This window comes from Mirounga angustirostris, unplaced genomic scaffold, assembly GCF_029215605.1.
Source record: "Mirounga angustirostris isolate CCGP_5_RB_7025 unplaced genomic scaffold, mMirAng1.0.hap1 SCAF_8, whole genome shotgun sequence".
Taxonomy (NCBI): Eukaryota; Metazoa; Chordata; class Mammalia; order Carnivora; family Phocidae; genus Mirounga; species Mirounga angustirostris.
The window spans coordinates 48,073,932-48,096,284 of NW_026991716.1; the positions used below are offsets into that span (position 1 = coordinate 48,073,932).

Consider the following 22,353-nt stretch of genomic DNA (forward strand, 5'->3'; position numbering starts at 1 on the left):
AGCCTGAGCCACCACTCCCCTCACCTGCACGAGAGCTATAGCCTGCCCTCATCCACTCAGCACGAAGATGGGCATGAACCCAGCATGCTCTCCAATTAAAACCCTTCAACAGCTTCCTGCTGCTTGTGAAATAAATCTCAAATGTCTTACAAGACTCCCAAAGATGCCTCGTGCTACGTATATCTCCTCTTACCACGCTCGGGCCACGCCGGCCCCTCTGCCCTTCCCCTCACAAGCCAAGCCCTTTCCTGCCTCCCAGGCTCCCCACTTGCTGCTTCCCCTGCCTGCTTTGTTCTGCCCATTTGTCCCTCCCCATTCTGTGGGGGCCCAGCCAGGAGTCACGTGCTCAGACAGGCCCTTCCTGAGCATTCTGTCTACAGCGGTGCTTCCTCCCTGCCTCCAATCACCGCCGGAACTACTGGTTGTCTATTTGTTTAGGGTCTGGCTCCCACCACTAGAATATAAGCTGCACGGGGGCGAGAGTATTGTCTACAGGGCTGTGGTACAAAGTCACCGCATAGACGGTGGTCCCACTTGGCCACTGTGCTCACCATGATTTCCCCAGTGCCTCGGACACATTCGATGCTCAGTACGTATGTACTGATTGAATGAATCTGTGAATGAATGGTTGGCTGGTGCTGTAAGCTTGGAATCGGGAGAATCTGGAGAGAGGCTTGTGCACCCATCAAACTAGAGCATGTACACTTACCCCCTGTAATACTGCCAGGTGGTGTGACTGAGCACCTACCCCGGTCTCCTGAGAGTACATAGGACTGGTCATTGTTCCTAACCCTGGTCTGGTGCAGGGGCCTCAGGAGTGCCCCTTGGCTCTCACCATCAGTTCCTCCCTCCTGGGCGGCCAGACCCAGTTTCCACTACAACATTTCTTCTTACGCAACTATATATATATATAAAATGTGAGGCCTGGGCTTCAGCAAATATTTTTGTAATGTTCCTGCCAGTTCTGAAGATCTAGAAGGCCCTGGGCACTTGCCTTTCAAAACAGAATCTCTGTGAATACGTGATTCCGGGGAAATGGTTTCTGAGGATGAAAGTAAAGGCAAGCATTTCTATTACCAGGCAAGTATCGTGAGTGCTTCAGGTAGTGTTGCTTGGCCGCAGACCTCAGGGTTGGTGTGTCTCGCCTCTGATAGGAGGTCTGGGTGGGGGCGCTGCTGCCTGTACTGATGGGCTCAGAGGGCTTCAGGTCCAGAACACTCTCAAATCTGAAGCAAGGGAACATGGCTTAGATCAGCATGAGACGGAAAGCATCATGAGAGAGGTACAGATCATTTCACAAACCCCAGACTCGATCTGTGTACAGAGCCCAGGTGCACACTTGCCTGCAAAGAGTCTCCTCACTCTGTCTATTCTTGTTTTTCAGGTCAATCTTGGTGAGGGACGGACTGAAATCCAAGTCATCCAAGTCAGCCCAGTCATCGGAATCCTTTGTCGACCGGGACACAAGCCCCCACCTTCTCCGACTCTTGGGCTTGATCTCCCCATTTTTGTGTTCCAGGCCAGCTAGCATTTTCTGTGCATCCAAGGAGTGGGGGATAAAGTCATACTTGGTATTAATGGAGCTCACCCATGAGTAATCCCCATTCCAAATTTCCTCAGTGATGAAAAGGAGGATCCGGGGACATATCATTCTCAACATGCAACCATGGGAAGTACGTTCCTGGGCCTCTGTCTCTCACCTCTCCTGCACACATCACACCCATTGGCAGCCTATAGGGACACTCAGGTGTACAAGATAAGGATTTTTAAAAAGAAATTTTTTAAAAAATAGATTTATTTTTGAGAGAGAGAGTGAAAGAGAGAGAGGGAAGGGACAGAGAGCATTAGAAGACTCCACGCTGAGCGCAAATATGCAGTGCTCAATCTCACGACCACAAGATCATGACCTGAGCCAAAATCAAGAGTCCGGCACTTAACCACTGACTGCATCACCCAGGTGCCCCTAAAAAGAAATTTAAGGTGCTTCTCACACATGGGGAGGATATCTAGGTTGTCATCTGGGCCTCATCCCTGAAAGCATTGACATGCTTTATTCTGTCATAAACAGAGATGCAGGAGAATACAGCTCAGATATCAGTCATCCTGCCATTCACTGAAAACACTGCAGATATGCTTTCTTTGCCTTCTTAGTAGATCTGGATACTATTTAATTACAGAATTAGCTACAATAGGAAATTTCCAAATACACATTGTTTCCAAAGTTGTGGGCTGGGGTACAGCGAACAGTCTAAAGATACCACTCTGGTAACCTCATGCGGTATCTCAGTGTTGGTTGGGAGCTGGGACTCAGTGAATGAATACGAGTTGACAGAAAAAATACTGCCTTTGCATAAAGCTGTCAGAAAAATCAGACAGACAGTATTACAAAGCTACTGGTAACTAGATACCCTCTTCAGGTTATTATTGAATCTAACACTCATTCTTTTTTCTTGAGCACCAGTCCAAGAGAAGGAGAAAGATCTGGGCTCAATTAACAGCCTAGCATTAACAGCATTCATAGGAATAACAATCTATAAATTTTATTATGGCACTTTGTGATTTTTCAAAACATCTTCACAATTAGCGGGACCTTTTATTGTCATGCACAGCCTGGTCTGGGGGGCAAGACAGGCATTAGGATCTTCCTTTTACAGATGAGGAAACTCATTAATCCACAGGGATTAATAATAACAATGACTAACATTTATCAAGTTCTGATGAAGTGTCAGCTACTATTTTAAATTCTTTCAAGTATTAACTCATTTAGTCCCCCAAAAGAACTGTTATTAGGTAGATACAATTATTACCCCGATCTTAGAGATGAGGAAGGAGGAGCAGGGAGGCCAGGGAACTTGCCCAGGGGCATGAAGCCAGGAAGTGGCAGAGCTGAGACTGGAGAGCCTGGCCCCGTGAGCGCTCCAGGCAGCTCTCAACCACCATACTGCAGGTGCCTGCCACCAGCACTGATATGAACAGACACAGCCAGAACCTGAATTTAGACCTTCAACTCCAAGGCCAAAGCGCTTTTCACTATTCCACGATATTGCAAAGATACATTTACTGTAATTAACGGTCACTGTAATTAGACTTTATATGCTGAAAAAAGAAAATCTTGCACACAATCAGTGGGGTCAGAAGAGGAACAGGCCAGACAAGTCTCGCTAGCAAATCTTCACTGCTTACCGACGGAGGATTCTTGGTATGGAGGGATGGGAAGAGCAACGGGCTTGGCTTGTCCTCCGGGAGATGGTTCAGGTGATCTGTCCTGGAAGCCTCTGCTTTGAAGGGGTACATGAGATGCTGAGGGGGCTGGCTGGCTTGATGTTGTCTCGAAGAAATCCGCGGGTGTGGCTTGGTTGGGGGCTGGGTGGGGGGGACCGGCTTGATGTGAGGAGGTGGGCCAGCCTTTTCCAGGACATCCTTCTGTGCTTTTCCTGAATCTTGAAGGCTCTGTGTGGTGCTGCCCAGTGGATGCCCAATCTGGAAGTAAGGATATCGAAGAGCCTGGAATAATACATAGGGCTGCTTTAGGAGAAAAGTCTATCCAGGAAGGTTAATAGCATCAGGCTCACTGAGCTACACTTCACGGGACCAGTTTACTGTAGCTTCTTAGCCTAAACCAACTAGAAAACAGCATTGAATGTGTGATACTCTGTATGAGCTTCCTTATCTAAAATGTAAAATGTATACATTTAAAATTATTTGGATAAAGCAGCCAGTAATAGTACTATTACCTTTGCTACTTCTGAAAAGTATCTGGCTCAACAGATGCTGGCTTTTTTCTTTTTTTTTTTTCTTTGAAACTTCCATTTAATATAAGTAGACCTCATTAAAAGATTTAAAGGATATTTAAATAATTTCCATATGCATTGTATCATGGAGCCATAGAAATACTGGTCTGTGCTGGCAAATCCTAATTTTTGGTATATAGTTTGTTTGTTTGTTTGTTTAAATTTAATTAATTAACATATAATGTATTATTGGTTTCAGAGGTACAGGTCTGTGATTCATCAGTCTTACACAATACCCAGTCAGATGCTGGCTTTGTAATTTACTTGCTATATATCTTTTTTTTTTTTTAGAGAGGGAGAGAGAGGGGGGTGGGCAGAGGGAGAGGGAGAGAGAGGGAATCTCAAGCAGACTCCCTGCTGAGCGTGAGCCAATGTGGGGCTTGAGCTCACAACCCTGAGATCACGACCTGAGCTGAAATCAAGAGTTGGACACTTAACTGACTGAGCCACCCAGGTGCCCCTGCTATATGTCTTAAATGTAATATATTTCACCTTTCTGAGCCAATTTCCTCAGCCCGTAAAAAGAAAAAAAAATAATATAAAACTGAGAAAAAAAAAAAATGAGAGCCAAACACAATAATCTTGGAAGACTCTGAAGAATTAAGTGTAAAATGAGCCAGTATTTTACCCCAGGAATGCCAAGAATGTAATACGTGATAAAGTTAAACCCTGGCTATCAACAACAACTAACAAACCTTGTTGGTTGTTCTGAACAATCCAGTTTTCCGGATAGTCAGGGGATAAATCTTAAAGGGCTGGGTTCACAATTCTTTCTGAAATATTCCCTGTATTCCCTAGTCTTTTTGAATGGAAATCACCAAACAGAACATAACCTTTCTTAATAACTCTGGGTTATAAACATCTGTAATAATTATATGTAAGTGTAGACACAGAGGGCGATACCATGGAGAGTCTGGTAGCGGTTCTGGACCCTGGCATCTAACTTGAAAAGTCTCTGTAGTTCCAGGCATTTTTGCAAACTGATCTGGGGCTGTTTTTAGCTTTTCTGATGCTATTCTTAAAAGTACACATTGTTCTCTTGGTTCCTTGCTACAGATTTTTTTCTTTTCATCTCTTGGGTACAACCTTTAAAAAACTGGGTTCGTCAGAAAGCTTCTCTCCTGCCTTCAGGATATTTGTGAATTTCATCCCCCGGAGTGCACTTCTGAGAGTTTTCCAACCCCGGCCACCCAGAGTCTCATGGTACCAAATTATGGCTCTTTCTTCTCTGAGCCTTTGGAGCTGCTTTTCCATAATTCCTTAACCCCCAACTATTGTCTCTCTGGTTCTCGCAAATTCTAACATCACATCAGCCCTATCTTCAAACATCCCCGTCACTTTTGTTTAGCCAAATCATGTCTCTGATTAGAACTGGTCACCTTTGTCATTCTGAGCCATGTAACCGCCAACCGGGGCCACAGAGAAGGAGCCAGACATGCTAATGCAGAGGGAGGCTTGCAAGAGGCATGGGAGTGGCTGAGGCCATAGCTCTACCACGTCTCTGGGTGCATTTTATCATCCAGGTCAAAGTGACCTAGGGGAAGGCAGGTTGAGAAAACAGGAGGTATGAAGCAGGAGACCCACCATCTGTGTCATCGAACTGCAGCCTGGTTGCACTGTCTGTACTAGTTGCTGGATGAATGATTAGGAGAAATCGCTTCAGCTTTCCGAGATTCAGTTTTCTCACTTACAGAGTGAAAATAGTACCACTGATTTCACAGAATCTTCATAGGTTCAAATCACGTAAAAACATACTAAAGCATCTACAAACTATTAAGTGCTATAAAGTATTAACGATACTTATCATCCTAGCTCTATCTCGTCTGTCGCTCTCTGTGTCAGCTGTGAAACAAGGGAGCTGGATTTCACAAGATATTTTCAAATTCCCTTTTGGCAACCAGTATTGCCTTACAAGCAAACTGCTCCGTAATCTTAACTTAGAGAATATCTTTGAAAACACTCTCCAAAGATGGGTAGATATATCTGCTTATTTTCATTTCCTCCTCTGTGGCGATGGGAAACTGTATGCCAATTTTCAAAGAAACTGTATTGTTTAAACCTTTAACTATATACAGTAAGTTTCAAACTATTTTATGTTTTTATATATAATATTACCATTAGTGGCATTTCATACTATTTTTCACCCATCATACCAAATGAAATACTTCCTATGAAACTTATAGGAATTATTCAGAGTCAGATATGAACTTCCTAAGAAATGCATCGAACAGAAGGAAATGGAAGACAACCTGACTAGCTGTTGGCCGTTTCTTGGGATCCCACTGGAGCATGTCTCTCAGGAGCTGAATGGCTTCGCTGCTCGCATTGGGAATCAGGGTCTTTAAGTTATTGGGTACACACTGGGGCCAGCGGAAATTCATCGCACTAGAGAGTTGGTAGCCTTCAGGCCAGTCGGTCTGAAAGAAGGAAGACACAGAAGATCTTGCTTAGCCGACTTGTGATAGTTTCTATTGTGGCCCATGTACCCCTAACGGAAAAGCAATCATGTCATTACCGTGCTCATACTCACAGCGGCACTGTGTGCGATGAAACACAGAGGATGCTAATGGAGGAACTACAAAGAACATGAAGTCAGAGGAACAGTGGGAAACACACTGAATTTGCCACCAACTGGTTTTATAACTCCCTTTTTTTTTTTAAAGATTTATTTATTTATTTATTTGACAGAGAGAGACACAGCAAGAGAGGGAACACAAGCAGGGGGAGCGGGAGAGGGAGAAGCAGGCTTCCCGTGGAGCAGGGAGCCCGATGCGGGGCTCGATCCCAGGACCCTGGGATCATGACCTGAGCTGAAGGCAGACGCTTAACGACTGAACCACCCAGGTGCAGGACAATATCCCCATCTTGATCATTCAAAATAACCATGTGGAGAAGTCCTGCAGTAAAGAAAGCTGTTCCACTCAGTCTCAAGCTCTCCACTGTTCCATGCATTATTCCCACTAAATTCTGGAGGTAATACAGAAAAAGATGAGCAAATAATCTTTAAGGCCCCTTCTAGTTCCAACACTACTATTTTACAAAACACATTCTGGTATAATTGCTTTTATCTTTTTTTAAGGTCAAGTGGCACTACGTATCGCTAATGTCATTTATTCAGTTAGATGGTTATTGAGTGCTTACTATATGTTTAGTGTTGTTGGGTATCCGAAAATAATCCAGTATAGATCCTGCCCTTAAGGATGTTACTGTCCAAAAAGAGAAAATAAGACATTTATTTAAAAACACAATAATACAGAGGAAAAAAAGTGATGAGGGTCACAAGAGAGGTACAGGCATCCAGAGGAGGTAAAGATTCCAGCAAAAGACTCTGGAAATCTTGAAAAGGTGGCACTCATGATTTATTCAAATGATCTAAAATGTTTTGAGGGTCTAGTCTGTACGAGCAATGGTGCTAGGACCTGGAAAATTAATACCAATAAACACAAGCCTATGGTCCAGGGCACAGAGATGTATAGGGATAAAGATATTAGTAACGCAGAACACAGCTGAAATGGAGATGAGAGCAGAGCAGCAGAGAGGAGGTAAATTACTGAGCGGCCTTGGAAAAAGGGTGGACTTCGGTCACATGGGACATTCACGCAGGGGTGCAAAGCGCACATGGGCAGAGCAGGGACGCAGGGCGCCACCAGGGCTGCGCCAGCAGGGTGCGGGGACCACATGAGAGATTCGTTGCGAGAGTGAAGAAGGCTGGGGCGTGGGGCCTCAACGGGTATTTTCAGCAGGGAGGGCCGTACCAGGGCTGCTGTTTGGCTGGGGGGATCTGGTTGCAGAGCGAAAGATAAGCGGGGGGCAGGACTTGAGGGCAGGCGGACTGGGAAGACGCCCCGACACAGCCGGAGGCTCACCGCTGGCCTGCGCTGGCGGCAGCGGGGCTCCCGGGCCAGAGCCGTGCAGCCAAGGTCAACAGGATTTGTGGCCGGGGAAGGAGGGTACGGGAGAGAGAGGGTGACACTGAAACCCAGCCTCAAGGCTGGGGCGCTGGGATTCTGGGTGAGAGCGCGGCCAGGAACGGGGAACGGGGCAAGGAGGCTAGCTGGGGGTCAGCCAAACACAATCTGTGTCAGATGTTGAGTCCACGGTGACGGTGAGGGTGTCGGGAGGAAATCTCACAGGTAGTCTAGGTATGTGACTGCAGTTCCAAGGAGGGATTTCACTTAGGAGACTTCCGAATGGATGCAGGAGTCGTAGCCATGAGGATAGCGAAGCCCGGCAAGGGAGGTGAGGTGGCCGAGAGAAGAGCAGAGGGAGCTATAACACGTGTACTTAAGATTAAGAGCAGGAGGGCCAGAGGCAGCCACGACTGCGGAAAGGGCAGGGAAGGACCACTGAGGTCGAGAGAAAGACTGCAGGTCCGGCAGGTGATCCAAAGGGGCAAGGCTCACGGGGTGCAGGAGAGGAGGGGGGGTTGGGGGGAGTAGGGTGGTGGGGGAGGGAAGGGAAGCTGATGGCTTCAGCCCCCAGGCTTTTGTTGCGGATCATTACCTTTTTGGGTGTCCCCAGCAGCTGGCAAATTTTGAAGATGGTGTCAATTTCACTAGCCCCGGGGAAGAGTGGCCTGAGGGTGTACACTTCGGCCATGATGCAGCCCACCGCCCAGATGTCAATGGGGGAGCTGTAGTTGGTAGACCTCAGGAGCACTTCTGGAGCCCGGTACCTGGAGGGGCAGAGATGAACTGCCGGTTAGTGCTGCTACAGGTCAGAAGTTAAATGAAATACTATCATCAATTCTCAGGGAGAGACCTGTATTTCTAATTTCTATCTAGTTCCGTGTGATAGGTGGACTCAGGATGGCTTGGCATGCCGTCATAAAGTAGTGCTTCTCTATTTCATGGTATTTTCTATTGAGCATTTCTCTGCAGCACTCTGCTGTACAGCATCGTTGAGAAACACAGAGCGAGAGTGAGGAGAAAGAAGAGAGAACAGGAGAAAGAGAGAACATAAAACTTGTCTGCAGGCTACTTCTTGGTCATGGCCAACTGCTTAAATGCTTCGGGTCTGAAAGTTTCGGCATAGTCGTTAGCTGGTTTTTTTAGGCAGGTCTTTGGAGAATCTTCTACACAACTCTTTTAGGAAACGGTCTTCAGTTAGGGCTGAATATAAAATATTATTTATATCATGGAAAAGCACCACGGGCCTCCTTTTAAAAGGATGTACAGCCCAAGCTTTTAAACCTTTAGTGAAAAGTTACTTATATGTGACATTAATGTTATCCTCAGTATGATGGTATATTTTAAAAGGTGCAATTAAATAATTTTAAGGAAAGAGGATTTACCATCTGGTAGATACATAGTCTGTGTATGGGGGTCTTGATCGGATTTCTCGGGCCAACCCGAAGTCTGCAATTTTCACAAGTTCCGGGCCCATGCAGAGGAGGTTCTCAGGCTTTAAGTCCCGGTGGAAGAAGCCTGTAGAGAGCGTGGAGAAGGAATTCCAGTTCATATTTGCTTCTGCATTACTCTTTGCAGCTATATTTCTCTTTCCATAAATATCTATAACTTGAAAGGTAGCCTGGAATGACACTGAAGGCTCTGCCCAGGACTTCTTTCATTTCCCACTGATGAATTCAAAATGTAAAACAATTCAGAAACTGATCTTCGTAATTTTTTTCCAAGATAGCAAACAGCCTTTAAAATATCAAAACTCAGTTATGGGCTGAGATAACTTTGCAAAAAGAAACTGTCACCCAAGGGGGTGGAAATTATATATATATATATATATAATGCCTACACTGCCCAAGGCAGCTAGAAAGAGTCTGAGATTAAAACCATTTCAAAAGACAAAAGTCTTAGGAGTTGAGAGTCTTTATCACAAGAAAAACACAATTATAATTTTTGTTTAAGGAACAAGGGATTTAAGAATATGACCTACTCGTATCTGAGATTCTGGTTGTTGCAACAAATATTTTATATGTTAAATGCTTATTACTTCGCCTAATGAAGAAGTAGAGGTATACCTGCAGCACGCATTGTGGAAGGCAAGACAACTCACCAAATGGGAAGCCTGTCTCAGCTACAGCAGAGCTCGGGGGGTGGGGGGGTGGGGTGCAGGATGTTCAACACGCGAACTTTCCAGGTGCGCTCAGACACCCACTGATCAGTGATAAATGCCTCTGAAAACCTAAAACCTTCCACTTGTAGAGAGCATCACTGATATAGACATCATTCTGCATGACTCTAAATCGCAATGGAACACCGAAATTGGAAATACAACTCTGAATGCCACTGACGGTGTTGTTATATGTTGTCTTTATCAATGTTGTGACAGTTGGATCCCAACCAGCACATCATGGGGGGAATGAATAGCCATTACAGGAGAGCTACACTATTCCTTGACAACCTCTATGCTGAAGATGCTCAGATCTACATCTCTGACACACCTTTCCCACCCTTCTCTGGACCCGCGTCTCCAATGGGGTAGCAGATGGATATCACTGTCTCTCCCCATCAACCTGTCCCAAACCACTCTTCTCCTCTCCCAAATCATCTCTCCTTCCCAAACCTTTGATAAGGTATCCCGGTTCCTTGTAGTTATATTGGATCCTTCCCAAACAGTCATGGAATTATGTTCTATTTCTCACCCAAATATCTCCTATCTGATCCTTCCTGCCCCCTTTCACTCCTCCTTCCCAAATCTTTGTTCTCCTCACCTATCCCTCCACTGCCCCTTGCTGTCAGGCCTTCTTCAATCAGCTTCTCTGGATTTCCACACTTCCCGATAATTTAAACACTGTCTTTCCCTTGTCACTGTCACGCACACGCACACGCGCGCACACACACACACACAGCCTTCCATGGCTCCTTTAAAGTTATTTAAAAGTTCGAACTCCTTTCAGTCTACCTAAAGGGATAGACTTATTTTCTAATATCACCAGGATATATAAAGTATGTTCCAGTCAGGTAAAATTCCTCATTTCCTACAGGTTCATTGTATCTATTCCCATTACCAATGTTGCACCCTTGTTCCTTTTTATCTATGTCAATCCCAATTTTTGTCATCCTTCAAGACCTACATCGAGTTTCCCCTCCTCCAGGAAGCCATTTTAATCATCCTAGCCTTCTTCCCTCACTCACCCTATCAGTAAATGTTCACTGAGGGCCCACTCCAGGCCAGGCACTGGGCGAGGCTCCGTGGATTCAGAAGCAACCCAAATGGACACAGTTCTTTCCCTGGTAGACATGATAGGCTCTTCCCTCTGAACTTGAGCAGAGCTCTGCCATTTTCAGGTATATTGACCATCTCTCTATGATTAGATGGAGCATTTTAAGGGTAGAAGCCACAATTCTACTTTTTCTAAATGCCTAGCACCATGGCAGGAGCATGGTGGTCTCATAACATGAGTCTTACTGACTGAACAAAGGACTTGAATAGGTTTGTAGGGAACATGAAAGAGCTCAATGGCGACAAATTTACTTTGGCCAAGTAGGCAGGGGCAACCGAGAGAAGACCAGGAGGCAGGAAGGCTCACCAGACAGCAACTGAGAAGTGAGAAGAGCAGTGACCCTGAAGTAGTGGGGGAGGCACTGAGGGCTCAGGGCAGGAAGTCCTCAGCACGGGGGGAGTTCCAGGACTAAATACCCCAAACCCTCTCTGCTCTAGAGGAAGGGGCAGGTGACTGTGATGTGGCTGTACCTGAACATGCAGTGGATGTCATGTATCATGGAAAGCAACAGTGTTTTAAAAGAAAAGACACTCCCTTCTGTTCACTGCCAGAGCTTGGTACTAGGTCACACTCCAAATGGATAGTTTTATGGCATAATGATGGGTCTGCAGGCAAATGGCTGGCTAAGATGCACAAAATAAATATAATTACAGAGCACATAGAAGGGGCCGAAGGCGCAGTCTGTTGGGTGTCCGACTCTTGGTTTCGGCTCAGATTGGGATCTCAGGGTTGTGAGATCGAGGCCTGTGTTGGGCTCTGTGCTGAGTGTGGAGTCTGCTTAAGACTCTCCCTCTCCCTGTGCCCCTCCCACTCGTGCTCTCTTTAAGATAAATAAACACATCTTAAAAAAAATAAAAATTAAAAAATAATTTTAAAAAAAGAAGGGGCTGAAGGTACAGAAGGGATCATACATATTCAAGGGGGCCGCAAATGAGAAGAGGAAGTACTTCCTTCCCACCAAAGGCTGCTTCTGTTTTCCATAATCCAAGGCATTGAGAAGATCAAAGGAGTCCTGCCTGGGTTAGACCAGAGACGGGTAGAGAGTTTGCTATTGGTACATCATATGAATGTGTGTGTGCGTATAGCCTTTGTATCTCATTTGTATGGAAATGTATATGGAAAGAAAAAAAAATATATATATATCTATATTCCATTGCTTCATTCTTTAGTCTGCCATCATACCAATATATACCCTATGGTCTTCTTCTTACCACTTCCTTAAGTATCCTAACCAAATTAATAATAAATTAAACCTAAATTATAGTAAGCACCAAACTTGAGGCTGTCAGCAAATTCAAATGGTAATTCAGTATTAGTCAAGGATGGCCTTTAAAACAAAAGAATTTTCTGGGGCACCTGGGTGGCTCAGTCGGTTAAGTGTCTGCCTTCGGCTCAGGTCATGATCCCAGGGTCCTGGGATCGAGTCCCCCATCGGGCTCCTTGCTCAACAGGGAGCCTGCTTCTCCCTCTGCCTGCCACTCCCCCTGCTTGTGCTCTCTCTCTCAAATAAATAAATAAAATCTTTAAAAAAAATAAAAAAATAAAAGACTTTTCTGATGTGGACAAGTTTGGATGGCTTATTATCAGATGAATTAAATAAAGATGATCAATGCACACCAGAGTGGGTGGTTTCTAAGACTCAGTATAACTGAGTCATCATGTTTGGACCCTCCGTTCTTCAGAGCACCCTCCAGCTCCCAGAAGGCCTGGTTGTACGTGCCCATCTTGGAATTGGCTTATGAATGTGCAAAGACAGAAGCAGTTACCAGAGAGTGACCTTTTGTCAGTGCATGCAGGAAAACTCCTGTGACCCTGAAAAGCCATGAACTGTGGGACCATGGGCTCTCTTCCGAAAAACTCAGGACATTAAAAACACACCAGTGAAAAAAAGAAATGGCAAACACCATTTTCCAACTGAACAGATGGAAAAAGTGAGTCATTGGTTGGTGATGGTGGGGGGTGGTTAATTATTCACAATCCTACCAGAAATGTGCTAGAGCCATTGTACTTTTGGGCTTGACTCTGTCCCTCTCAATCCGCATAGTTAAATCTTGATTTGTGGTTCTAGTCCTCTCAAGCACACATTGACGCTGTTTCTCCTCTTAGACACCTTTTCTCCTCTACTTGGGCTAAATAATGATTTCCAAACTCATGTGGCCTTTCCCTTATCGTGAGTCATTTGTCCTCCAGCGTCCAAGCCATGGCGAGCTCCCTCTGCCACCATCTGTAACACCCACCTCGACGAACTTGCACCTTATCCTTGCTCAGTTCATCCCATCACACTGACTTATACTATGATACAAGAATCACTCTTACACCCCGGACTTTGCACCTTGCTTCCACCATAGGTTATGCTCCCATGGGCACTGACCACCTCCTCACATTAGTCAAGCTCTATCCTTTCCCTCGCTGCTAGTTCCTCTTTAATCCTACCAGAACAGATGCACTCATAAAATGAGGAGAATGAGGATTCTGGTCCCCCATGTGTCTGTGTAAGCAGTTTCACATTCTACAGATCATATTTCAGGCCCAAAACAATCAGGAACAATGGCTAGGAAAAAACTTGATTGCAAACAGACCCTCACAAATGACTAATGAAAACTATTTGTCAGGTGACATATGCTGTTTGTTATACTGTATTTGAGTATAAGCCTTTATAACTAGGAAGCATTCATGAACATGTCTGTAGAAGATCTAGCCCTCTGTTCTTTTCATTACCACGTTAGCTACTATTAGTCTTACACCCATGAGTTCTATTCCTTGGTAATTAAAACTGTAAGACCCTCACGTCGTGTACATGTATTTTTCATCTCTATTTTAACAAAATATTGTAACTTCCACACGAGAGGCAATGCAGCGTAGTGGTTAGGTGTGCAGACCAATCAGGTGGCCCACTTTCAAATCTCACTTCTGTTCCCTGTCTGGAAAATCACTTAACCTCTCTGTGCCTCACTTTCCTAACCTGGAAAATGGGAAGAAAACCTTGAGGGCTTGTTTTGCAGGATGCAATGTGTTAATTTTGTAAAGGTTTGAGAGCCCTGCTTGGCACCCTGGCCCCTTGCGAGACCTTGTCATTAGTAGTAGTATGAATCCTCTTACCCTCCCAGTAAGGGGGCAGGCATACACAGCTCCATTTTTTGCATGTGAGAATTAAGGCAATGAAGCTAGTCATGCGCTTCACCTGTGAGGAGGTGGTACTAAGCTTTGATCCAGTTCTTAGCTAGGTACGTGTTCTGCTGATGTGTGTGCTGAGCTTGTAACAGTGAGCCCACTTCTTCCTCTCAGCTTCTGATTCACAATGGGAACCTATACAGACGGGTCATTCAGACATCACGCAACAGCAAAGTGCGGTCAAGATAAGAATCTTTCTGTTCAAACTGTTTGGCTTCCAGAAGACCAGAACAGACCTTCAATTAAATTTCAGGGTACCCCACTGAGGGATTTTCTCTTTCATCCTGGCAGAAACTGTGCGGTGCTTACTTTTCATTAATAACCCTTGGGCGAGGAAAACATCAAGCCACAAAGAAGGCTTCCTCCCCTCTGCCACATTCTGTTAATGATGAACCTGATATGAATATATGGAAATAACCAGGGAATACCGAAACACGAGGAATTTACGTGCTATGCTATGCTTCCATAGCTTCCTGCTATGGAAGTTGTTAGTTCCACAGATATTACTGAATTTAAACCTACAGTGTTTTTATGATCAAGAAGACCACCAGGACAGCAATGCATAGAAAGGCCAAGGGCTGACTCAAGGTCAGGCACGCACTGCAAGACAGAGGTGAAACACAGAAGCAGAGAACCACTTCTTGGGGCAAAACATTGTCCTCCAAGCCACCTAAGGCATTTCTGATTGGGTAACAGTGAGTAAGTGTGAGCTGGACATTTCTAAGGGCAGGTCAAGGACGAAACGCGGTTTGCATTGATTATTTAATTCCAGCAAAGTACATATGCTTTGGCATTGCTCACTCAGCACCAGGTGGAGTCATGTTTTCATTCCCTGAGCGGGGAAAGTACTCAGTGACATGAACTATGACCATAGCAACTACCCCTGCAGTGCTGTTCTCCCCTCTCGAAGGAGTCTACTCCCCGGGGGCAGAATGCACCTTCTCACAGTGAGAACAAGCTAACAAGACAAATCTGTGAAGTGCTTGAGATGATTTTTTTTTTTCTATTACCGGAGGAAAGGGATAGTTTGGAGTTACATGTGCACTTCAACAAAGGCAAGTCAATCACCATATAAAAACCTACCGTTATAGTTTCCGAAAATCACTTAGCAATGACAATGAGATGGGGCCTGTAAAATTAATATCCCTCCCACCTACAATTATTACCACTATTTGGTTCACCTCTGATTCTCTGGTTCTCTTTGAAAAAACACAGGTTTTTCTAGTAAAGCATGGCAAATAGGCACAGAGCCCCGAGCTAATCTCCACCCTACTTTGCTGCAGTGGGGGCTCTGGCAGGTCTTTCAACCTCTCTGAACGTCAGTTTCTTCTTCTTTGGAAGGAACAGATACCATCTGTCCTTGCTCACTGAGAAAGTGGCCAGGAAATAAGTCGGGTGACAGATGAAATGTTATGAAGCTCAAACTAGAACTGGGCACCTTAACAGCTGGGGAAAAGCGTCCACAGGAATCTTTGGTAATAGCAATGGCCCTGGGGTTGTAAAAACAGAGGCGGTCTGACTTCCTCCATGACCTGAGCCTTCCCTTGCACTGTCTTCCCTTGGATCTGAGCATCCAAGGGGTGTGAGGGAAACTGACAGTGCAGAGTTTCCAAGAGCTGTGGTGTCACAACAGTATCTGGATGCTACATTACTGGATACAAATATGCACTGTGTGCGCATACACGTGCATTTGTGGGTGTGGGTGTGTGCAGGTGTTGGGGGAGCAGTGTACATGCAGGTATGTGGGCTTGTGTATGTGTGGATGCATATGCACATGCATGAGGCACATGGGTGAGTGTGTGTGTTCATTTGATGGGATTAGGTAGAGACCCAGGTAAAAAGACTACAAGTCCTTTCTGGCAACAGATACCTGAGTCTCATGAAATGCAACCAAAGGAAAAGAAGAGAAAGCCAATGAATATTCACTTTCTTTTAGGTCCACTACTCAGTTTCCAGGACTGAGTAAACAGCCCGAGTAACTGAGACATTATGTGACTGTCCCTGTGTGAAAACATTCTGGTCGATCTTTCTCTTTTGAGAATCTCTTTGATTTCTCATCACTTCCTTTTGCTATGCTCTTAAATCTAGTAAGTTACCCTTCTCCCCCTATTTGTCCCTAAGACACCATACCAGTTTTTCATGTTTTGCAAATTCCATCCCTTGTGAATCCTGGTGACTGAAGGCTCTATCGATGCCAACAGAATTGGGCTGACTTTTTACTGAAAACTTTTTACTGGAATTGGTTCACAAGTGGACTCAGTCTTGCACATTACCCACTGATTATTCAGCATGTGCCTGAGGCCGACATGGATTTGCACAGATAGCCTCTGTCTATCTGTGCTTCATTTAGCCTCTAACTGAAGAGCTACCCAGAGGTTAAAGAGCAGACTGGAAAGATCCCAGGATGAACCGTGCCACTGGCTGAGGCGCGGTGTCTTTTCTACTCACTGCTGATTTGTGTCAAATCTGCGCCGACCGTATTATCAAAGGGCTTCCGCCCAGGTTCCTTATTGGGTAATGAAACTCATCTGTTGGTGCAATATTTGCAGGGCAACAACATCTTTAGGCTGGGGGGTGAATGGCTTTCTGCCTGTGCAAGATCAACTGCTTCGTCCATCTGTCTTTAAAGTTAAAGTGACTTCTTGGGGCGCCTGGGTGGCTCAGTCGTTAAGCGTCTGCCTTCGGTTCAGGTCATGATCCCAGGGTACTGGGATCGAGCCCCGCATCGGGCTCTCTGCTCAGCGGCAAGCCTGCTTCTCCCTCTCCCACTCCCCCTGCTTGTGTTCCCTCCTTCGCTGTGTCTCTCTCTGTCAAATAAATAAAATCTTTAAAAAAAAAAAAAAAAGTTAAAGTGACTTCAAATGACCCCCTATGGGACTCTTGGCTCCACTGGTGGACATGTCCATCCCATGGCTCTAGGTTCACAAGAAGATGGGTCTGCGTCTAGTTAGTAGCAGAGACTTCGTAACATCCCAGGTGTTTGCTGGAAAATACAGCCTCGGTCATTGCTACTCAACACCTTTCAAAACTCAGCTAAGGACAACAGTATTGGAGGATTTCCCGAAGGGTATGTGGCCATCCATTCCTCTAGATATTCTAAATCTCTCCTTGGACTACTGAGACCAGCCCTACGGTGAATCATACTGGGCCCCAGTAGGACTGTTTTCTCTGATCAAGTGATATAACTGGCCTAAAATGAGGGATATGACATGAAACTGCCCTGTGCAATCTGTTACTGTTTACCGTGAAGTCACGTTACATACTGTCCCCTCTAGAAGGATCCATAAGAGAAACCTCTTTGGTCTTAGTTCCAAGAATAGTTCTGCTTCTCTTGGGCAACTGGACTATTTTTATTGGGGTGGGGGAACCATGTTGGATGCAGTTGGTCATGTTTCACATTTTGCATCATCAGAAAGCAAGTTCAGGGGGCGCCTGGGTGGCTCAGTCTTTAAGCATCTGCCTTCGGCTCAGGTCATGATCCCAGGGTCCTGGGATTGAGCCCCACATCGGGCTCCCTGCTCGGTGGGAAGCCTGCTTCTCCCTCTCCCACACCCCCTGCTTGTGTTCCCTCTCTCGCTGTGTCTCTCTCTGTCAAATAAATAAATAAAATCTTAAAAAAAAAAAAAGTAAGTTCAGAAAAAAATCTGTAGCCTATTTCTTTTACTTAAGTAGAACTTGCGGACATGCCTTTTGCAGATTAACTTCCCCCTCTAGCTATATCCATATCTTGTTTTGTCTTTGTCTTTCTCTTTCTTTGTTAATTTTTAACTGATTTTATTTTCCTGTGTTGAATAAATTTTGTTAGGCCATTTTTGAACGCTTTTGGACTGAAATATAATGCATCAGGAAAATGAGAGGCCACAGTGAAGCAGTAGTAGTAGATTAAACATAATACGTGAAATGTCTCTGAATTCTAATCTTAGGCATCTTATTAATACACCAGGTAATGGGCAGGAATAACTTTTAGACCTATAACCAACGAGCTTAATGTTAAAGCCTAAAGAATTAGAACACACGGACATGATAAATAATGAGAAAAATTCAGAAATCAAGTGACAAAAGAGAACATATCCCAAACCCCACTGTCAGCCTCCCAACCTGTCAACCTCTTCTGGGAGGCAGTCACCAAAGACCCTGATGCTTCCTGTACCTTCTACCTGATGACAACATTTCACTGTTGTTAAAAAGCTCAAGACTCCAAACCACCTACCGTGTTTGTGAATAAATGCAAGTCCTTGTAATATCTGGTACATTATATTCCTTATAGCAGATTCAGGAAACAACTTATTTCTGGATGGGAGAGAGGAGGACAAAGGTTATAAATCTAGATTTACACATGAAAACAAATACTCTGTTCCTGTTCTTTTGGTTATACAGTAAGAATGTAAGAAAACATTTGCTCACACACTTATGTGACCAGATCCTTGATAATAAAGACCAAAGAAAAACAACCATTTGTCCGTACAAGACAGCTACCTTGTAAACACTGGTGTATTGGTATATTGGCAATTGGTATGTTCAGTTATGTTACAAAGAAGAAAAGATTAAACTTTATAGTAACCACCCCCCCGCAAACCCTCCGATCTATCCTATAAAGATCTTCTCTCTCCAGAATATGAAACTTAGAAAAATTGTAATGGGGAAAATCCGAGGTCTTCCAGATGAAGTCCTCATGAAATGTAGTGGATAGTAGGGGATAGTGTTGTATTCCCCCCGGGAGGGCAAACCATACAGCTTCTCTGTTGTCAGTGACAATGAAGACCCTATTTGTTGACTGAATTCACTCAGAGAGAAGCTGGGAATGAAGCGCTCACTTGCCACTGAGAAAATATGCCCTAGAACTTCCACGTGGTTCACTTTCAAAGTTCAAAATTCCCATAGCAGGTAAGTTTGTTATTAGTTTCCTCTTCCCAGCACACAAGCCCCTGAGCACTGTACAAGAAAGCGAGGGCAAGAAACCTCCAAGTTCTCCATGGAGGTCTCAGAAAGAACGAAGCCGTTACACCTTGACCTGTAATCGCTCTGCCCGTATGTCCTTGTGGGAATGGAGAGCTGTGGAGTATCTGTTCAACCTCTGAGCTTCTCTGGGGGAATAACCCATTAAAACCGGAAAACGGCTACACTGAACGTGGCTTCTATGAAGGCCTCGGGAGGCCTCCAGAGTAGGAGTGTGGCCTGGGCCCCGCATCTACTGGGCAGCTTTCAACAGGGCAGCCTAAGCAGCGTTAACTGCGAAAGACAAAAGCAAAAAAAGAAAACACATCCTCTTTGCGAGATTTACTTCTAAGGTCACGATGATCAAACTGTACCTTTCTTTAATGAGCTGGTAAAGATTTTCCTTCATGTACTCGAAGATAAAATAAAGATGATCATTTTCCCTGATAACTTCTTTTAATTTTACCACATTGGCATGGTTGAGCTTCTTTAAAGACTGAAAGGCGAGGGGGAGAAACAGAAAAAAATGAGAGAAAATCTGTTGTTGGAAAAGAAAAGCAACTGCACATATACTTCGGAAGAAACATCTAATTCTAGAACCACAGAAGTGCCACAATCCCTATTTTATTGACAATACATGGTATTTCGCTGAAGTCAATAATCACTTTAACGTAGAAAAACCATTTCGATTAGCTGACTAGCAAGTAAGTACTTGACCATTACGGTATTTCTGGCTGCTGGCTGCACCAGCCAATGGGCCAGGGCTATTTTAGGTGCACTCCTTCCAGATGATGGGATTCAATCCATGAAAACGGCCAGAAGGGAACCAATGGGGAGCTGAAGCTTTGTTTGTTCTAGTATTGGAAAAGGTAGCTGCTCTGGGCCGAGATGACCAGCTAACAGTCTGTAGACCCTGTGAACAGGAAGTTGTTCACATAGACAGAGGCTGATAGCCCGAGGCTCTCAATTTCCGTCGGACTCATGTGCGTCCACAAGGCCCACACCAGTCCTCACGATGGGAGTTTTATTTTTTTTTAATATTTTATTTAATTCAAGTTAGTTAACATATGGTGTAGTATTGGGTTTCAGGAGAGGTATTTAGTGATTCATCACTCACATACAACACCCAGTGCTCCACCCAAGTGCCCTCTTTAATCCCCATCCCCCCCCAAGACCCCCCACTGATGTGAGTTTTAAAGGAGAAAGGATGAAGAGGAGAAATCTCACTGCAAAGCCCTCCTGGCCCCCCCACCCCACCCCCGACCCAAGGTGAGATGGGAGAAAGAGCTCTGATTCCAAGAACAGCAAAGGCAAAAAAGTCAGGCGGGTGATGAGAAACTGTAACAGAGTGGCTCAGAAAATGGGGCGTGACCTGATTCCTCATCCTTGCACACGTGCAGTTTTCCTGTTCCTGCCACAACCCCGTGAGCAGAGCCACATGTCAACTTTTTTCTGTTTGCATCATTAGTTCTGTTCACGGTGAGCGAGTACACTTTTGTATTTGTAAGCAGCGATGCTGTTCATATACGACAGCCAGAGAAACTGTGGCTTTGCTCACCAGATGGTCAGAATTTTATTAACAGTCTCCTGCAAGGGAGCCTCAAAGGACCACCGGCCAGTGGGATGAGCCCTTTAATTCCAAAAGCCTTTTCCTCACAGAGAAGTGACTCTGATAATAATACATTGTCAAGCCCTCCTTATCTTTGAATTTCCTTAAAAAGAACACTCCTTTTATAAACTAAACACAGTGGCAGAAGACAAAAAGGTGAACACGAATATCCAAATCTAGGACACCCAGTAATAATGCCTCCACGGAATCAGAGCTTGGGAATGCTGTAATATGATCGAGTTATTTCAAGCGGCTGGGAAGAGGGAGGAAATATGGCCAGTGAATGAGAACAAAATAAAACTCTTCTGGAGCCTCTTTCCTGAAAGAAAAACTCCTGCCAAGGAGCCTCTCTGGCAGGAAATCCTCAACCTAAGGCCGGATCCTTCTAGAATGACCCAACCAGGCTGATCAGTTGTTTTAGTTAGGTTGGTTTCCAGGTTCTCCATGAGTAACAAACACAAACATTGCTTAACTCGTAAGTTTTCACCTCTGCAGCCTTCTTTTCTATTCGCTTAAAATGCATCACAGCAATGGCTGACATGTCCAGTGGATGAGCTGCAGGATGAACGCGGCAAATTCAGTCAGAGGAAAAATGAAGTAGGTTTTTTAAGCTTTTCAAGAGGAACATCCTAGGCAAGGAACAGAGTACCTTCCACGCTTGGCCTGACATTTGTTTTGTGCATGAATTACTGGTTCAAATCTAAGGGCTCACAGTTCCTGTTCCTGAGTGAGTCTCATGGACAAGTAAAAACTATATTAGTTTAATATAAAAGGGATGAATTTTGTGTGGGAGATTTCATGTGACTCATTTTACAGAGAGAGGGCATCTTATTTAGGCTCAGGAAAGGTTTACAAGGAGAGGAAGAGGCAGGACACTTAGAGCCGAGAAGCACAAATAGCAAATTAAAACCAGGTCAGCGGTCCAAATGGAGACTGTTTATCCCCATTTGGATGAAGGTTCTTAACAATTTAACAAAACTACAACATACTGCTCCTCAAGGGTACCCAGGGGCATGAGACAATGTCCTTGCCTGTAAGAGGCAAATGGCCTAATTACGAAGAGAGGGCATGAATACAAAATCCACAGAACAGAATGAGGGAGATTTTATTAGGGTCAAGAGAATGACAGAGACAAGGAACGTCAGAAATGTTTCAAGAAGGAGTAATCAGCAAAACCCAATGGTCAATGAGTGTACCATCCAGTGTGACTTGAAGGAAGAATAGCACCTAGACAAGTCAGTGGGAGGGAAAGGGTGTGTCAGGAGAGAAGCCCTTCTTAGGTATGGGTGTGGGAGTGGAATGGTGTGGTCTACGCCTGAGGGGTGAGAACTGCCCCAGTCTGGTTCTGAAGGAAGCTCATCCAGAAGACTCTGACAGGGGAAGTGGGCAAGGGAATACACTGGTTGGATGCTAGATGCATATGCTATCGAAGCCTGACAAACGTGGGTCTGAAACCAAGCTTTGTGGCTTAGACTTGCATTTACCTCGAGCAAGTGACTGAGTCTCTGAGAACCCTGTTCTCAGCAGCAAACCCAAGGTACTAGCACTTTCCTCACGATGTAGTTGTGAGGATGAAGCAAGACAATGCAGATGCTGTCTGGCTTATAGTAGTGTATCAGGAAACGGTAGGTAGTGTGTGATCGGCTGAATGTCCCCGAGATCATTCT

At 44.8% G+C, this 22,353-nt stretch overlaps 1 protein-coding gene across 4 annotated transcripts in view; it reads right to left on the bottom strand.

Moving 5' to 3' along the window:
* Positions 1–22,353, bottom strand: part of CILK1 (ciliogenesis associated kinase 1) — a 35,018-nt gene that overhangs the window by 7,178 nt on the left and 5,487 nt on the right. For all 4 annotated transcript variants that reach the window (XR_008505313.2, XM_064597707.1, XM_045867012.3 and 1 more), the window contains exons 3-10: positions 19,452–19,573; positions 18,353–18,432; positions 9,085–9,217; positions 8,295–8,466; positions 6,041–6,208; positions 3,184–3,504; positions 1,344–1,534; positions 1,078–1,226 (exon numbers count right to left, since the gene is read on the bottom strand). Coding sequence is in view for 3 of the 4 variants with exons in the window: in XM_064597707.1 (XP_064453777.1) it covers positions 1,078–1,226; positions 1,344–1,534; positions 3,184–3,504; positions 6,041–6,208; positions 8,295–8,466; positions 9,085–9,217; positions 18,353–18,432; positions 19,452–19,573 (1,336 nt within the window). In the remaining variant the exon portion in view is untranslated. The remainder of the gene's footprint in view (positions 1–1,077; positions 1,227–1,343; positions 1,535–3,183; positions 3,505–6,040; positions 6,209–8,294; positions 8,467–9,084; positions 9,218–18,352; positions 18,433–19,451; positions 19,574–22,353) is intronic.